Below are 19,989 nucleotides of genomic sequence, written 5' to 3' on the forward strand. Positions count from 1 at the left end.
AAATTTATAACTTCATTATATAATAAAAAATTACGAATGAATTTCAGGCTGGGATAACCTTGGGCCAGCTGCTTAAATTACTCGAAAATTTTATAAAAACCCTAAATTTAAAAAATTAAGTATTTGTATCGGATCGATAGCTGGCATCTGTATTGGCTAAAAAATGGTATCTGTAAACCTATTCTACATATTATGCCTTTGGACAAAACCTGATTCTTAATTGGTAATAGCAATACTATTAGGCAAGTTAATTAATTTATATAAGAAATAAGCAGTTGATGTAATAGATCCAGGTGACAGTGATGGTCAATGATATGATGTCATTTGATAATTATAGGGTTCTAATACCACTTTAGATTGAATTTATGTTCGAATCTTATCCTTAGGGTCTCCTTCATCAATAAAGATAGTTCTTAAAATTTAAACCAAATGGCAGAGCGTTTTAAAAATCGTTTTGTAAAAATAGGGAGAGGAAACGAATGAATTGAAATTTCAGAGTAACCACATTTTCAACAGCATAGTCCCCTATCATTTTTATATTTTAGTCCATAGATAGGTGGGGGAGGGGGGGGGTCTCAACATTGTTGATTTAAGGTCAAGAGGACTCTTGGAAAAATGGGTATTTCAATAGCATAATGTAGATCAATATAATATGATAATAGTGTAAGTTTAGCATTAATTTAAAACAGTATAATTATAAATTCATTTTTATATATTTATATTATATAGTCTCGAGCATTAACGAATTTAATAAAACTCTTTTACAAAAAAAATATACCCTAAAATCTATATATACATTCATAATGCTATATGTCCAAATATAATTAAAATGAGTTGATATTTTTTTATTAAAGTGCTCTAATTTGATTGACCAATTTTTGTTTTTCTTTATTCTTTTTTCTAACAATGTCCAAGTTTCTTTCCCTCCAACAACTTTTACGTAATTTCACGGGTCTTCCACCGACGTATTTTCCTATAAAAAAAATTTAATGAAATTAAAATTTGGTTTTGTTAACATTATTATTTATTTTTTCTCTTCTTTAAAAAAAGGAAGAAATATATTAGTTTAGAGGCACCCCTTAAAAACTGTTTTATATTTCCCTCTTTTCCAGAGAACAGAATGCAGAGTTCTTAAAAAATACTTCCAAAAATATATCTAGATAAATAAACTTTTTATAAAAATGTATCTCTAGATACAAATAATACATTTTTGTATCTTGATCCTTGATAAAATATCCATAAAATACAATATTTTAAGGTTATTTTAATACTTAAATTTACGTGGCCCACAAGGGTACATAGAATATGACAGATTACGTTGTAAGATTAATGATTTTTACTAAAACAAAAAAAAAGCAATTTTTTCTTAATTTTTTAATAAAAATTTATGTATCTATATTATATTAATTTACTAATCTAAAATGCAACTAAATTTCACTCTTTTAGGCTATAATATTTTTTCGAATAAAATAAAGTGTTCTATAACGTACCCCGTTTGAACCCGATCTTAATTTGCTTTCCTACTTCTCTTACGCTTTAAAAAAAATAATATTCTACATTTATCGCGTGCCGCCATCCCTAATAATCGTCTAGCCAATTAAAACCAAAAAAAACAACTAACCGTTCATTTCCTTCATAGCTTTGGCGTAATCTAAGGCGTCTTTAAAACTGACAAAACCGAAACCCTTAGTTTTATTGTTCCTCTTATCGCGAATAACTTTGGACCTTTGAAAAGAAGGGTACTTGTTAAACGCTCTGGCTAACACTTCGTCCGTCACTTCATTCCCCAAATCTCCACAAAATATCCGATAATCATCTGTAAATAATTATCAAGATTATGGTTGAAAATATTTTATTTTGTAAAAAAATTTTTATAACAATAAATATAAGAGGATTTGGGAAGAAATTTTTTCTTGGAAAGACTATTTTTTTTCTTCATATAATTTTATAAATTTTGAAAAAAAACCAGCCTGATAAAAATTTCTATAAACAGAACGTAGATTAGAATTCTTTAAATTGTGGATAGTATAAAACCATGTATTAAAACTAAGAAGATCATATGTTTTGTAAATATTTACATTTGCAATATAAATCAAATGGTTATATTAAAATTAGTAATAGTGCCCATCTTTTATTCCATCCTTTTTCTACCACATAACAGTAATTAATACATAAAATAAGATATAAGAAAATTTATTACTATGAAATAACTCTTAAAAACATTGACATTAGAGAGATGTAGGATACCCGGATTTAGCAGCAGACTCTTTAGCGCACAGAAATTTTTGAATGAATAATTTAAATTTTTTTTAAAAAATAATAAGCTATAAGTAAAGACGTGTGATAAAGCTCATAGTCGGCACACTAACAAATTTATTTAGATAAATAAATTAAAAAAAGATCTAGTACTAACTTGGATCCCAATCCAGCAAAGATGCGTCCATCCAACAAGCACCAGCAGAGTATCTAACAACAATTTTGCTCTTTTTCGGCTGTTCGGCTCTGTAAGTTGAAGAGGTTCCAGCCAGGGATCTGACGGCTCTTTTCTTTTTGCCCTTCTTCTTTTTTTTCTTTTCTCCTGTATCCTTATTACTGTCTTCCTTTTTCTTGGTACTGCTATTCACGATATTAGTTATGTTATTATTATCCCTCTCCTTTTCATTAGAGGGGATAACTGGCTTGAATTCGCCCAATTTAGCAGAGCTCGCATTTTTAATATTACTATCAAGGTTTCCCCTAACGCTGCTAACGTTCATAGGTTTGATAACGATGTTTTCTTTAGTCGACGTCGGCAGCGAAGAGTGGTAAATGGATGTTGTTGACGTAGGAAATGGCTTGGACATTTTGGTCACGAGTGAGTAAGCTACGGGGTTAGATTTGGAGAGAGACTTAGGTAACAATAAACCGATGGAAGACTTAGGGGGAGAATGTATAAAAATGGGATTATTAGCATTATTATAATCAAAATTTTAAATGCCAACCAATACATGTAAGAGGTTGTACTATCTCACTTTTTAATCGAAACTTTTCCCAACGTATAAGGCTGCGGGAAAGGGTAATTATTTTTAATATCAGCTGGTCATAAATTAAATTAAATGTGGTCAAAATTTAGAAACTCCTCTTATGTCTAAAGGACTAAAAGGACTAATGCAAGATTGTCTTGTTTCAGTCCAATAAAAGATATAAATTTCTAACCCGATTTTCGGCCTTTGGAATATCGTATTTAACAGAAGGTGCCGCTAATATAACTTTAGATTCTTGTTCAACTACTTCAGAACTTGTAACCTTGAAGAAGAAAAATAACATATATATTATTATGAGATGTTTTATAGGACAAAAAAATTATATTCTATTCATATTATATATATATTGCTCCTAAGGAGGACAAATACTGTCCTAAATGCATCGCCCCGAATGGCCTATTTGGGACGCCTCCAGTTACAGGATAGCGTTTTCTTAAAAATGTCAAACATCTTTTTAAAAAATAAATATCCTATTACAAAATTATTGGATCGCCAGCATTTAAAAATTAAATCGAAGCCCGGCAACCCGCCATTTCTTAGTCAAAGCCAACATGAATGACTATAATCGGTGCACACATGCTTTTATACCACTTAGAGAAAATTAAATTTTGTCATCAATAAATTATAATAAAAAATTATCTGTTTATTTTAGTTATTTATATAAGAGACATTCAATCCATCAAATAAATTATCCAAAGCCATACCTACTCCTTCCTCAAAAAAAAAATACTTTTCAAGATCATAAATAAATTCTTTAAATATTAAACATAAGGTATTGGCTTTTCAACTTATATTGTAAATATTAAGAATATTTTCAATGGACTAATGATTAAGTATTATTTCTCCTAAGCTTGAAAATTTGCTTATCTATTCATTAATCCTATAACTATACATATAAAAATTTGAGGGAAAAAAATGCTGATTTGATTTTATGACCATTTCCGAATTTCTATTTCCAATTGATATTAAAATCTTTTCACAATATCTAACATTATATAACTTTAAAGGCCCACCAAGGCTATATAAAAAAATACAAATGGCGCTTCTAGCTCAATTAAAGATATTCAAAATTAAATGGAGTATATTTTGCCCAAAATGACCCATTTTCCCACATTTAGAGGCCCATGAAGCCGCTATTTAGAGTTGGAGGTAAAGATTTTATTTTTTTCTTAGTTAAAATATATACAAACTCTTGTAAAAATTTTAAAAATATCTTAGGTCAGATTGAAAATAGTGTTTTTTTTGTTGATTTGTCATAGAATTCAATCCCAATATGTATCTTTTCGCAAGTCTAATTACCAATGATGAAGTTTTAGGAGGAAAAGAAATGTATAAAGGGGGAATAAAGTAAAATTAAATGAAAAAAGATTTAGAGGTTAAGTATACATAAATGTGGTGAAACCTAAAAATCAATATAACTTATCATAATTGGCTAAAATAAATAAAAGTTTTAGGTGGAGAATAAATATATATATCTATGTAAATATATAAAAAATATTATATTTAAAAAATATTGGGTTACAAGCAGGGTTGCCATGTCTCCCCCCATCAGTGGGAGTCTCCCACAATTTTTTAGTTTACCCACATACATCTCACTCCCACAAAACTCCCACAAAAAGCTCCCACAATTTTTTAATTTCTCCCACAATTCTTTTTTTAGCATTTTAATGTTTTTAAATATTTAACGACTCCAAAATAGTGCTAACTTTACTTGTGGTAGGACAAAAATGAGCAAGACTATCACAAATGTGTTAGGACCTGAATTCAAGAGGTCAATTCTAGACGAATTGAAAGAAGGACATCCATATGCTATTTTAACAGAGGCATCAAATAAGGGAAATATTAAAACATTTCCCCTGATCCTTCGCTATTTCAACAAGAATAAGGGCATTTCTATAAAACTATTGAAATTTTTTTCATCCGATAGTGAAAAATCCAACGATATAGCTAACCACATAATGGTAAATATAGCTGATTCAGGGTTATCAATGAGTTGCATGTCAGCTTTCTGCGCTGATAATGCCTCTGTAAATTTTGGTAAAAATCAAAGTGTATTTACCGAATTGAGGCAGCACAATAATGAATTAATACCAATTGGCTGTATATGCCATATACTGCATAATTCTTGCAAGAAGGCAATGAATGTACTATCTGTAGATGTCGAAGTAATTGTGATTAGTTCATCAATTAAAAGAGTCACTGAATAAAAGAATTGGTGGAGTGGTTTGATTTGGAATGGTGAGAGTTGTTGCGATATGTACCTATCAGGTGGTTATCATTAATACCTGCCATCGAGAGAATTTTAAAATTTTACGAACCCTTAAAGAAACTTCTTAAATAAAGATTTTAAAAGCTGTCATAAAATTTTGAAAAATTTTTTCGAGGATAAAATATCAGAAGCATATTTGGGATTAGTTTCACATGTAGGAAATCTACTTCATGTAGTTAATATTCAGTTGCAATCAGAAGATTCTTTATTGATAAAGATTCACAAAATCATGCTACAGCTCTGTTCATCTCTACAGTTAAAAATAGATAATAAATTTTATGGCGCTATTGCTAAAAATATCAATTAAAATGTTCAAATATTACTATAATTAACGTATTTTTAAATGAAGCAAATATTTTTAAGACAATTTTGGAATATTTACAATCAAGATTTGATTTTAATAACTCTATTTACAAGTGTGTAAATATTATGACCTTGGAACAGAAACCATCATTTGATAGTTTTTGTAAATTAATAAATATATTAAAATTACCGATAGACATTGAAGCCTTATTTGAAGAGATTGTAATTTTTTCCATTTTTTATGATGCCAGAATACTTAAAGTTAGATGGTCTAAAAACAGAGGAGAAATGGGTGGAATTTTTTCGTAATAACGATAAATCCCCATGCTTGGAAAAAATTTGCGAGTATGTTTTCTCCTTACCTCATTCTAATGCCTCATCGGAGCGCATTTTTAGCCTGATGAGGACTGCCTGGAGAAAGGATAGAATAGAATTGCTTTAACAACATTAGAGGCCGAGTTAATGGTTAAACAAAATTATAAAATGTCATGCCAGGAATTTTATAAATATCTTAATAACGATGGTAAACGTTTAGTTCCATTATTTAAATCTCAAATAAAATATAATTAACTATAACTATTTGACTTTCTATATTTTATAAAATCTTATTTATACATTTGCATAAAATCAAATAAATTTATTTTTTACATTGTAAAATTATATTTTGAATATTTTGGCAAATCATAAAAATAAAGAAGCATTACAATCTCCTCAAACATGACATCATATTAAATCTTATTAATAATTACGATAATAGTAATAATATTCTTACTTTGGTATTTCTGCAGCATAATTTAGTGAACCTTTATTAAATTATATTCTTCTGATTGCAACTGCATATTAACAGCATATAGTAGATTTCCTATATGTAAAATTCCTAAATATACTTCTGCCATTTATTTTTGAAAATTTTTTTCAAAATATTAGGACAGCTTTTATAATCTATTTATTTTTTAAAGGTTTGTAAAATTTTAAAATTCTACGATGGCGCGTATTAGGAGGAACCTGTCAACCAACATTAAGCTGACTCAATTCTGTAAATACACTCTGGTTTTTGCAAAATTCACTGAGGAATTATCAGATCAGAAAGCTGCCATGCAATTCATTGGTAATGCCAAATCTGCCATATTTACCATTATATATGGTTAGCTATGTCTTTGGATATTTCATATCTGGAGAAAAATTTATTAATAGTTTTATTGAAATGACATTAATTTTTTACAATAGGGGAGGATCAAGGGAAATGTTATGATATTTCCTTATTAGATGCATCTCTTAGAATTGCATATGTTTGCACATCTTTCAAATCGTCAAGAATTGACCTTCTGGATTTATATCCTAAAACATTGATGATAGCCTTGCTCATTTGTGTTCTACAAAGTATACTTTTCATTTATATTAGTGGTTAAATATTATGGGGAAAGATTCTACCAACATTGTGATGTTAAGTAGTTCTCTGAATGTTGTACTGCATGATAGGTATTTACCATTTCCGCAACTGTAGTTGCATCTCTATTATTTCTTATTTTTGAAGAATATTTTTGTTTTGCAATAGATGTTGATAGACTGCTCTGTACTGATTTATGCTTTGAAGATTTTTGATGCCTCAAAATATCATATTCCCTTCCCACATTGTATTAACTAAATACTGTAGAACAACTTCCCCGCACTGATTATAATTATTTTTTACATTGTAAATTTAAAATTGTTTGTTTTTTTATAAAATCTTATTTATACATTAGCATAAAATATATTTTTTTACATTGTAAAATTACAATTTTTTTATAAAATTTTATCTTGTTTACATTCTTTTGTATTTAAAAAAGATCGTTGGTTATTATTTATAAACAAAATTAATATATTATAATAAATCAATATGTTATTTTAATAATAAAGATAGTATTTAAGAAATTTTGTGTTCTACTATAATTACCTATTTTGAAAAATAGTTGCGTATTTTATTTTGGAAAATAGTTACCTATTTTATTTTGAAAAAGAGTTGGATATTTTATTTTGATCAATAGTTGGCTATTTTATTTTGAAAAATAGTTGGCTATTTTATTTTGAAAAATAGTTGGCTATTTTATTTTGAAAAATTTGGCTATTTTATTTTAAATAGTTGGCTATTTTATTTTGAAAAATAATTACCTAATTTATTTTGGAAAATAGATTCGAGCCCTCAAAAAAATTTGTTTAGCAATTTTTATATTTCTCCCACAATTTTTATATTACTCCCACAAAATACCGAATTTCTCCCACAATTTGAAAATTTTGACCTGGCAACCCTGGTTACAAGGCTAATGTCGCGTTTGTGAATGTAGTTCCTTTTTTTGATTACGTTCATTCAATTTTAAAAAAATATTCATGTTTTTTGAAAATAAAATATATTAATTTTAAAATATTAAAAATTAATAGGAAAATTTTTTATAAAAAATATTTTTTTATTGATGTAAAACTTTGAATTTTAAACATGGTTAATATATTGTGTTAAAAAATATTTGATATTTATTTATATTAAATTAAATATTGAATGAAATTCTAAAAAAAAAAATTATTAAAATTTTGATTTTTTTTAAAGTGTCTAAATCAGGGGTTCGAACTAAACCCGAACCAGGAAAAGAAAACCCAGGTTATAGGGAAAAAAATTTGAACCCAAACCGAACCTGAACCCCGTTTATAAAATTTTCAAAACCCCAAACCGAACCTTCAAACAGGTTCAGTGTATTGTTTAAATTAATATAAGATATTTGTATAATTGTAAATACAAATATTAATAATTTACTTGACATTTTAAAATATTTCCAAATTACCAATTAAGTGAAATGTTAATAAATTTTAAACAACTTAATTTATTTACTCCATTTTTAAATTTTTTTAAATTTATTCTCAAGATTGTTAATAAATTTTAAACAATTAAATTCATTTACGCCATTTATTTTTAATTTTTAACTTATTCTCAAAGATTATTAATTAGAGGAAAATAAAAGTAAACAAGTCAAGGTAAAAATATTATATTGGATATTGTTAATTTAAAGAAATAAGTCTAAATAAAATTTTTTAAATCTATACATGATATGCTTTGTATTTTTAACTATTTGCCTATATATAAAATAAAAAATTTATTTTTTATACAAAATTTATATCTAGTTTTTTAATTATGATTTAAATACAGAATATTTATTTTTTTTTATCAATTCAAAATTTTTTAAACCCGAGCTGAACAAGGAACCAAACCCGGGTTCAAAAATATTTCCCTGAACCGAACCCAAACCAAACCCACCTATTTATTTAACCTTAAAGCAAACCCAAACCAAACCCAAGCAAAAATTTTGCTGGGTTCGCATCCCTGGTTTAAATTGAGGTTTTTGGCAAGAATAGGTATTGTAAGCATCAGCTGATAAAACATTGATATTAGTAATATTTGTATCTCATGTCACAATGAATAAGTTGGAATTTAATTAATTTAAAAACATTTTTATGCAAATATTAATAACTTTGTAAAAATGTTAAGGCTAGATATTTATTATATCAATTATAACTAACAACTTATATAATTAACATGCAAATAAAAAAAAATACTTTATCATTTTCAACTGGAGGCAATGCAGGTGGTGGAAAGTTCATATTTACTGGATTAATCATTGTATTTTGTGCAAAAGGTTGATTCAAATTACCATAGGGATTTATATAACGATTAAGATTTGGTAAATGTTGAAGTGAAGGATTCATTTGAAACTGATTTTGATGCTGATTAAAGAAGGGAATATTAGGTGGATGAAGTGGCCTAAATGGGGCATTTAATTGAGGTAATTTATTTTTAAGTTGAGGAGGAATAAATTTAGTAACATTATTTGCTTTAGTAATATATTCATTAACAATAGGTTGTTGTTTTCTTAAAAAATTATCTGCATTTGCAGTTTCATTAAATGATTGATGACCTCCAATTGGACCTGGAAATGCTGGATCTAAAAAAAATATTAATCAATATTATGTGACAAGTTTAAATACATTGAGGTTGCATAGTTCCCATAGCAAAATGCAATTCTTGTTCAAATCTAATATAAAAAGGGTAGGTTGAAAAAATTAGGCTGATATAAAATAATACCTCTGCATTTCATCTTGCAAGTTATCTGACATGCTTAAATTTTAAAAGGAGCTTTTTGGTTTTTTTTTCAGAATCAAAACCAGGATTGAAATATTGATTTAATAGAAAATAAAATAGCAGATAATGTAATATTGACAGATGTCAATTACTTTACATATTTCTATCATTTAATTCCAAAATGATACATTGAATTCTTTTCCAAGACTAATATTTAATACCTATACCTAAAAATATAAATATTTTCGAATATAACATTTTTAAGATTGGATTATTTTTTTAATCACCAACTATACTGAAAGAATAAACTACAGAATTTGATGTCATTTTATAAACTTTTTAGAACAATCAACTTACAAAGTTGGACACTACCTCAAATACTTGTATCTAAGATAAAGATCCTTTATCTTGTAGTCAGTATTTTTTTGACATTTTTAAAAAGATACTAGTATCTATATCTAAGATCCTTTATTCTGAAAAGAATTTTGTATTCTTTGAATTTTCTTGACAAAAATTACATATGCAGATTCTTTTTAATATTCATGCTTAAAATATTTTACATATTACAGATTATAACCATTTTTTTGACAACCAAAATTAGCTGGAAAATTTACAATTCTCATTGAGATTAGATACATAAAAATTAACAACATCGAAAGGAAATAAGTAAAGTATATATAAATCAGAGACCTTCAGAGGTACCATTTGTACAGCTCGACACGTATTTTTTTCAAAAATTATAGGACTGGCCCGGCCCAGGGTTTTTTTAAAAAAATTTTTAGGTCTGGCCCGGATTTTTTTAATATATATATTATTTATTTTTGATTTTTATATCTAATAATGGCGATTTCAAATGGCGGATATTTTTTTTAAAAAAATTTCAGACCCGGCCTGGCTTGGGCATATTTAAAAAATTATAATACGGCGGCCGGCCTGCAGGTCTCTGATATAAATTAAATGTTACTCGGAAGAATATAATTAACAATTTTATATTTTTTATTTTGTAGAATGATTAACACTCATGGTAGTGAAAAGGTAGTGAAAGGAAAATTATGGAAATAAGTTCCCCTAGATAAAATCCCTATCCTAAAATTTTATATTTTTAATATTTTAAAGAAAATGCATAGGATGAATGTCAAACCTGTAAACACAGGTGAATGATAAAGGGTCTCCTCTACAAATTTTGTTAAACATATTATAGTATAATACTTATATGATAATTATAAGTTATACTATAATTATATTTTTTTTCAAATTAGAAATACCATTTAGGCATTTAAACACAATATAAACATAAAATAAATAATTCAACCCAGCATATCCGCTTTATTTAATGTCATTAATAAAGTAAAACCATTACGCATAATAAAATTGAAATGGCGTAATGTGAAAATGTATAAAATTAAGGAATACTGTGTCTCGAAGGCTCAAATTTTCTGAAAAGATTAGAGAGATATCAGATGGTAATCAGCTAAAATTTTCATGCATAATCAGGTAGAATAGCCTATACGATAGTATGCCTTCCCTGTTGAAATATAAATCATATTTATATTTTAAAACAATTGATTGTCCCATTATTAAAGAGGCGTATATTTATTGTTAAGACAAACTACAAAAGCAGAGTAGTATAGAATTAGTGCCTATCTATTTGTGGTTATAAGGGATAAGAGTAAGCTTAAAAATTTTAGTAAGGGTAAGCTTAAAAATTTTAGATGCAATCAAGATGGTATTCAAAAGTTTGGAAAATAATTTTTTTTACTTATGATGATATTTATAACAAGGCTTTTTTGGTATTACAATCACATGCACATCTATATCTTAAGAACTTATGAATTAATAAGAAAAATATTTTTTATTATTAAAAGAAGCTCTAAATATAGTACCATCAGTAGTATATAATCAATTTCAAACTATAACATAGAGTTTAATATCTAATACAGAAAATGGAGATCATTTTTATTTTGGTAAAACAAATGTTGCTGAGTTCAATAATAGAAATAATGTTGAGCTGGAAGTTTTAAATTATTTAAAGACCGTCGAAATATATTATCCATTAAAGAATTTTTAGTAAAATATATTACTGCAATATCTTAATCAGCTTCAGTTGAAAGGTTATTTAAATTTGGCACAATGTTAAAGACGCCATAACAGCAAAGGCTTAATGATTAATTATTTGAAAAATTGATTATCTTAAAAAATAATGATTCAATTTAATCTATTTTTTGCAAATTAATATTTCAACTCACCTTAGAAATACTAGCCTCCCTTCCTGACTATGCTATGAATTGATCAAAACTAACAATAAATGGCCTCATTATTGTAATTAAAATATTCTATTAATTATTATAAATATTCATTCTTATTATCTGCTTATGTAATGTTCTTCATTAATAAATAATAAAAATTGAATTTTATAAATTATTGTAAAATAGTATTGATCATTTTATAAAAGCATCTTGTATTAAAGATACTCTCATTGTATCTTGTATCTTTTTAATATTTGAATAAGATACTAGTATCTATATCCAAGATCTATTTTTTTTATAAAAAATCTTTATCTGTATCTTGACTCTTTTTCCGGAGGACCTGCCCAACTCTGTTAACATAATATATATCGCAATTATTTATGTACATCTGTTGCTAGTGTGGGCTTACCTAGGATTTGATAAGGTGGGGGGGGGGGGGAGTTCATTATTAGATTGTATTTTTCACACATATTGAAGGTCTTTAGATTTATTAACTTTAGACCTTTGTCATTTATTTAAAAATATCTAAAAAAATTTAATTATTTACATAATGAGATACTTTATTTAAATAACAAATTTCACAAATTTTTCATTTACGAATTATAATTTAAAAAATATATATATATAAACTAATAATATATTAAAAATGAATTAAAAAATATGCATGTATAAAAGAGAAATGAGATAAAAAAAATAATAATAAAATTTAAAAAAAAAAGGGTACAAATTGTCACAATGAGTGGTTTGTCATTGTGAATCAAAACCTAAATATAAAAAGAAATTAATAATAATTAGGAATGTTGAAAGTAAGGCTTTTGAGACCTAAAATAAAAAAAGAAAACAAATATATATATATAAAAAAGAAATTAATAATAATTAGGAATCACGATATGAAATCAATTTCATCCTTTATTTAAAATTATAACATTATCAAATTAACAAAATTATAAAAGTAAAAATAATAAAAAAAAGAAAAATAAAAATAAAATATAAAATATAAAAAAGTTAATAATCATGAAAGATCTTTTTGTATGGTAAAAATTGGCCTTTTTATACTCTTTTCAATCTTCTTAAAACTAATATTCATAACTATTCAAATATAATATTTTTATCACGCGTTATAATAATAAATCCAAAAGAATTCTTTATGCAAATTAAATATAAAGTACAACAAAATCCAAAAGAAATCTTTATGCAAATTAAATCTAACATTTACAACACCTCCCTACTTAAATTAGACCCAACATTCTGCGAATGATCTATCTTCTTTCAATCTAGACTTATTCTTCTTAATCTTGCTGTCTTCTAAGTTCCAACGAAGGCTGACTCTTGTCTAGTATTCTTAGTTTCGAACGACCGTTTGTATCCGATTGTCGCTTGAAATTTTTGGATTCTATCTTCTGTCGCTTGTCACCCTGGGAAATGATCAGCTTTTTATCTCTGTAGGCCACTGACGAACTTGATAAACGCCTGTTTTTCACGATCCACGCTTGATGAACGATTATCGATGCCATCCAGTTTCATCGTAGCTTGTTTTCTATCATTCTCTTGTAATCCACGATTAGCTTTTTATCTCGATAAACAATTGATTGGTCTGCGATAACGATGGTTTTCACGAATTCTTGTTCCTATAATTGTCGATTTCCGTATCTTAGACTCAAGTCTCGGTAATAATTGGCTATTATTGGTCCACGATTAACGATTGCAGCATAACGTCTTGACCCACTTTTTATCACTTCGCTTGTTTTCTACTTTCTCTTGTAATCGATTGATTGTTGCCTCTAATTCTTATAATCGTATCTATCTTTTAGACTTCCGGATCTTCTAAGACAGTTTGCCCTTGCTGAGATATCGGGTAATCACATCTAATCTACTTCTACCTAAAATAATCTATTTAAATAACTTCTGAAATATTTTATCACTTTTTTATATTTATTCTCAAATATAAACTACCTAATACAAATATACTAATAAAATATATAAATATAACAACTTCATCCTAATGTCTACATTTATCTCCTCTAATCTAATTCTGCCTTTAATAATGGCGTAAATTATACTAATTTTTAAATTTATAAAACGTAGCAAAAATATCTATATAAATTATATAAATATATCAAATTCTATCACCCCGCTCCCCTTTATGAAGCCTAGACCCATATTTTCATTGAAAAATTTACTTGTACTCATCCTTTAGCTATTGATCCTCATCTTCTTTTCAGCCATGTCTATACAAAATTTATATCTAAAAATCCTATTCTAAAATATATATCAAAATCTATCTTTTAAAAAATTATCATTGTGTATTTATTTCCTCATGTACTCTTTGACACTCAAGTCTTTAAAAAAACTGCTGAAATATATAAATCTCTTTTCATACATACCTTGTTGAGAAATCAATGACATCTAATCATAAAAGTCTTCCTACTCACGTTTATGAACAACCTATTAACTCTAATCACTATGGTTTTCACCCCACGTCTTTGAAGAATTTATGAAATCTAATCATTATAATTTTTCGCACAACCGTTGTTGAAAACTGATATGTATATTTCTAAAGCATGTTTTTCTTTCTGTTATTATTAGAATAATGTATAATTGATCTCAAATCTTATCTATGATTCAAAAAAAATAAAAATCCGATCTCTAATTGAGCTCGATTGCGGCATAAATTTTCTAATGACGAAAGCCGTTTCTCTTTATTAAGATTTTTGGTTAATCTACAACCTAATATACTACCTTCACATTAATCCTTGAGGCTGTTTTATCTCTCGCAGCCCTTAAAATAAAAGTTAAACGTAAATCTTCAATAAGAATTTAATCAACTATTTCCTAACAATAAAGTTATATTCTAATCTTATTCACCGAATTTTTTAATTATTATATCTCAGCAACCTATTAGTTAAATATTAACTTTCGCAATTTATGTTTCTATTTCTTTGTCAAAGTTATTTCTAGTGATCAATTGATAATAATTCTAAAATCCAAAATATCATAGTCTCTATTAGTTTCAAAATTCAAATGGTTTTAGTTTGCCAGTAACTTCTAAATATAAAATTCCTAATTATCACCTTTAAATAACTAAACACAAACTTCTTTATATCATATCTACTATGAATGTTACCTATATAATTCTTTGTTTTTAATTTTAGATTTTATATTCTACATAAACATAATCTTAACAACATAATTTTTCCTTTTCATCTTTATTTACATATTTTTCTTATGTTCTTCTGGAATTTTTTTTTTGTATTAGAATACAGTTTGACACGATTTGCATTAGACTGAAAGTTGTAAAGGGCCGGTCTCCTCCGCTCTCCAACACCATTGTCACAATGAGTTAATAATTATGAAAGATCTTTTTGTATGGTAAAAATTGGCCTTTTTATACTCTTTTCAATCTTCTTAAAACTAATATTCATAACTATTCAAATATAATATTTTTATCACGCGTTATAATCATTAAATATAAAGTACAACAAAATCCAAAAGAAATCTTTATGCAAATTAAATCTAACATTTACAACACAAATTACCCTAGAGAAGAGTCAATGCTTAAGAAATTGGACCGGGAAATCTGCTGGCGAAGGCAAAATCCTTCATTGGGGTCCCCTGGGATCTGCCTCATTTATTTTCCTATAGTTTTGATGAAATTGAGAGCATCACTTCCGAACATGCCTAGGGTATTGGTAACGATTGGGATAAACACGGTATTAGCGAGGCAAGCATATTTGTTTTTTTTAGGATTTCGGCCTTTTCGATGGCAGAAAATGAGAAGTTGGACTTGGCAGCAAAATCGATACAGGTTTAGTCCCAAGCTAGGGGGAGACCATTAGTCCAGGGAATGAAAGATATGCCATCGGGGCGTATGGCGTTTTCATTTGAGAGGCCCACTGATTCGAGGGTGGATGGAATATTAACTGTTTTAAGAGCAGCTAGGGATTTATGACGAGGTTGTCGTCCATGAGAGAACTTGCAGTGCAAAAGATGGTAAGATTTTGATTCGATGGGATGGCCATAGTCGATGCAAATGGAGGGAACCACGGCGTTACAGCCAATGCGGAGGGCTAAGGAAATGCGTAGCTGTTCTCTAGTTAAGAGGAGGCCAAGATTGGAACTGGGGATGGCTTCAATTACTTAAAAAATTTATTAACATTTGCTTATTTATATATTTAAATTTTGTTTATAATGATACACTGTAAGGGGAGCGTGAGGGAGGGGGCAGTTTAAGGGAAATAAAGGGAGGGTGTGATTTATCTTGCCCCCCTCCAGTTATGTATATGGTTAGTTAATTTAGAGATATCTTTCATTGTTATATTTGGGACACTCATAATTCTATTGCAACTAGAAAGGGAAAATTTTGATTTCGATTTTTTGTGCATGATTTAGGAATTTATCTTGTCTCAAGCCTTTCTACCAAGGCGGGGGTATGACATAAAGCAAGATCGTCATTAAGATAATATAAGAGGATAGAAATTAGGATAAAATAGGGTATATTAGGAGGTAGGAAGGTTATGTTATTCAATTTTTTTCTATATTAGGTGGTGGGGGATATGTATATTTGTTGGGAGGGGAGGGGTTATTTTATTTAAGGGGTGGTCATTGGTAGTTTTGTAAAAGTCGAGTTATATTAATATTTTTATTCAATGTCAAGAATAATATTTTAAAATCTGATCCTTTATTTATGTTTTTTGTCAATAAATAATATGAAATCTAAATTTATCTTTAACTACTATAATTTAATATTAATATTTTCCACAATCTTCACCCAGATCCACTTTTAAAAGGTCTGTCTAACTCTTACTACTTAAATCTTTATCATAAATATATACTTCATAATACATGTTAGTAACTATATATTGTTTTTAACGATATATTCGTATTGTATTAATATACTTTTCCATTTTAGATGACGATGGTTTAAGGCAATCGTTTGATATTTATATTTTGTAAATTGGATAACATTAATTTTGATGATATACATTTTTAAATGATTGATTTACCTTGGATATAAAAAGAGATCATATATTATAAATTTATCAGTTAATTTTATCAATTTAAAAATATTTAATAAAAGAAGTTATTCTAAAATATTAATTCTCTCAAGACCGACATCTAATATTCTATTTATTGACAAGACTTTTCCCCTCTTGTCAACCTGGTGGAGGATAGAGGCAAACTAGCAATACAATATAGTTTTTTTTCCGATATATATATAAAGTTCAATATATATTTCGTCCCAATACATATTTTCCTCTATTTATAAAAATTAAATAAAAAACCTCTTGTCAACATGGTGGAGGATAGGGGAACCAGCTTATTGGAAGCTGGTGCGGAGACTGTCAACCTATGCGCGCCTAGTATGGGTCTGAAGATGAAGATACGTTGTCAAGAGATTGGATACAATCTTTGTGCGTTTGGTATGGGTCTGAAGATGTTGTGAAAATAAATATTCATTATTCTCGATATTTAAAAAAAAATAGTTTTTATTTGTTCCTCCTTAATTTTATAATCAAAATTTTTTTATAATCAAAAAATTATTTTTTTGTTTAACATTTAAATTAAATTTTTTTTATAATAATGATTAGTATTTAAAGTAATACATGACTGGAATGTGGTAATATAATAATTAAATTTAAAACCAGTATTGGTTATCATTATTATATTTTTCTAATTAATATAGTGTAATTTACACCTTTCTTATAAATGTCTAAATCAAGGGTATAACTACGAAAAAAAAGCTATATTCTATTTTTAGGTTGGTCATCCCCATTAACCATATAGTGTAATTTTTATATAATTACGAAAGAACTATTATGGATAATTACTAGTACAATTATAGTGTAAATTATATCCTTCTTATATATGTCTCAGTCAAGGGTATAATTATAAAAAAAAACTAAAATATATTTCTAGTCTGCCCCCTCCCCACTCCCCTCCTATTTTATCTGATTTGTTTGTATACTAATTATTGTTATTTAACTATTTCTCCCAAATATCTTCTCAATTTTATATAACATATGTATCATACATACCCCGTAATACAAATGTCTAAATCTTGTTATTATTGTTATAGTTAGAAAGAACTGTCATATCAAGGAAGTTGGAACCTAAAAAAATAAAATAAAAATATATACTAAAATTATAGTTTTGAATCCTTTATTAAATACTAATACCAAAAATAATTAAAAATTATATAATTAATATAAAGGGAAAACATAACCAAAAAAAAAAGAAAAAGTATAAAATACTAAAAATATATGCGAAAAATTAAGTGAAAGTAAAAAAAATTAAAAAAGTGGAAGTGCTTTAAATTATAAAAATTGTTTTTTAATTAACATCATCCGATTATAACATAAAATTTCGTCTCATTATAATGAACTTTACATCATTATCAAAAATTTGTATCAAACAAAACCAAATAACTTTAAAACTCATAATATAATACTCGTCTTATTAACAATATACATATTCATATTCAATTTTATATAAAAAAAATTATTTTTCATAAATATTCATATTTATAAGCAAATCGAAATAATGCAATCACAACAATTATCACCTACTTTCCTCAGTTTTTATGATTGTCTCTCAAAATAATTTCCATTTCCATTTTTTCCCCAGATACTTAATTATATTTTACTTTTATTTTTTTTGGAAGTGTTGCATTGCATTTTACATATATTCCTTTTAACGATATATTCGTATTGTATTAATATACTTTTTCATTTTAGATAATGAAGGTTTAAGGCGATCGTTTGATATATTATATTTTCTAAATTGGATAACGTTATTTTTGATGATATATTTTTACATGATTGATTTACCTTGGATATAAAAAGAGATGATATATTATAAATTTATCAGTTAATTTTATTAATTTAAAAATATTGAATAAAAGACGTTATTCTAAAATATTAATTCTCTCGACCGACATCTAATATTCTATTTATTGACAAGACTTTTTCCCTCTTGTCAACACTTCAAAGGTCTAAAGAGTGTAAAAAAATTGAACCCTTCTTGCTTTAGGTTTTAAATACTGTTTTCTAAAAAATATTCTCACTAGATACTAAAGAATCCCAAGCTTTGTAGGAAAATTTAAAGAGTATTTTTGCCATTAACAGTTAATAGTTTATTTATGATTCAGGTAAACAAATGAAATCAAACTTACATTCCGCAAAATACAGGCGAAAATTATCTTTATCTATGTAACCGTTAAAGTTTCTCAAAGAAGGTAACTAAGACTACTACAATGCTCATCCAGTATTTAATATTGAAACCCGTTCAAAGGTGGGAGGGTGGCAATCCAATTCATTACTAACAAAAAAGGGCCTATCTAGAATTAGAAAAGAAAATTCAAATCTAAGATTTGCGACAAAAAAAAATTGATACTAGTTTGAGAAGAGTCTAAATATACCACTGCACTAATGATAACAAACAAAAACGAAGTGAATAAAAAATTCTTCATTTTTAACTTAAAAAAAACTTTTCTATGACATTTGACTATTATTAAAATTTAACAACGTTAATATAATAATATTCAATTCCTTTAAATAAAAAAAATTTAATAGTTTTTAGGAATTTTTTTCTTCCTGAAATCCTTTCTATCCTCTTCCTTTGTTTGGATACTTAGGAACATGTTCAGAATCTAGGTATCATTCCAAATATTATAGAAAAAAGTTCTAAAATCGAACATTGATACTATGTTATATTTAGTCGAATCATCCTCATTTTTTTGAAAAATTGGCACGTCACCTTGTCTTAAACGTCTTTTCTATAATGATCAAAAAATATATGTATTTTTTGTTAAATATAATCAGATATAAATTAGATCACTATTTATAATTAGATTTTTATAAAAGGGAATTTTGTTTAGGACATTTTGCTGGCATTTAGCGCGAGGGACTTTGCAAAGTTTCAGGGAGGATTCAGTATAAAGTTATATCTATTTATTTTGTTATTAAGATGTTTAACTAATTATTTTTTAAACAACACATACAATAAAGTATTAAATAATATAAAATAAACCTTTTATTTACCTTTATA

At 27.0% G+C, this 19,989-nt stretch overlaps 1 protein-coding gene across 1 annotated transcript; it reads right to left on the bottom strand.

The window, feature by feature from the left end:
• Positions 1-751: 751 nt before the first annotated feature.
• Positions 752-9,808, bottom strand: LOC135929567 (uncharacterized). The gene is made up of 7 exons (XM_065466211.1): positions 9,701-9,808; positions 9,604-9,650; positions 9,175-9,560; positions 3,196-3,285; positions 2,414-2,915; positions 1,622-1,816; positions 752-973 (listed from the first exon to the last, which is right to left on the bottom strand). The coding sequence occupies exons 1-7, from the start codon at positions 9,730-9,732 to the stop codon at positions 849-851; spliced, it is 1,377 nt and encodes a 458-aa protein (XP_065322283.1). The 5' UTR covers positions 9,733-9,808; the 3' UTR covers positions 752-848.
• Positions 9,809-19,989: the final 10,181 nt, after the last annotated feature.

This window comes from Gordionus sp. m RMFG-2023, chromosome 5 (genome assembly GCF_954871325.1).
Source record: "Gordionus sp. m RMFG-2023 chromosome 5, tfGorSpeb1-WG-v2, whole genome shotgun sequence".
Classification (NCBI taxonomy): Eukaryota; Metazoa; Nematomorpha; class Gordioida; order Chordodea; family Parachordodidae; genus Gordionus; species Gordionus sp. m RMFG-2023.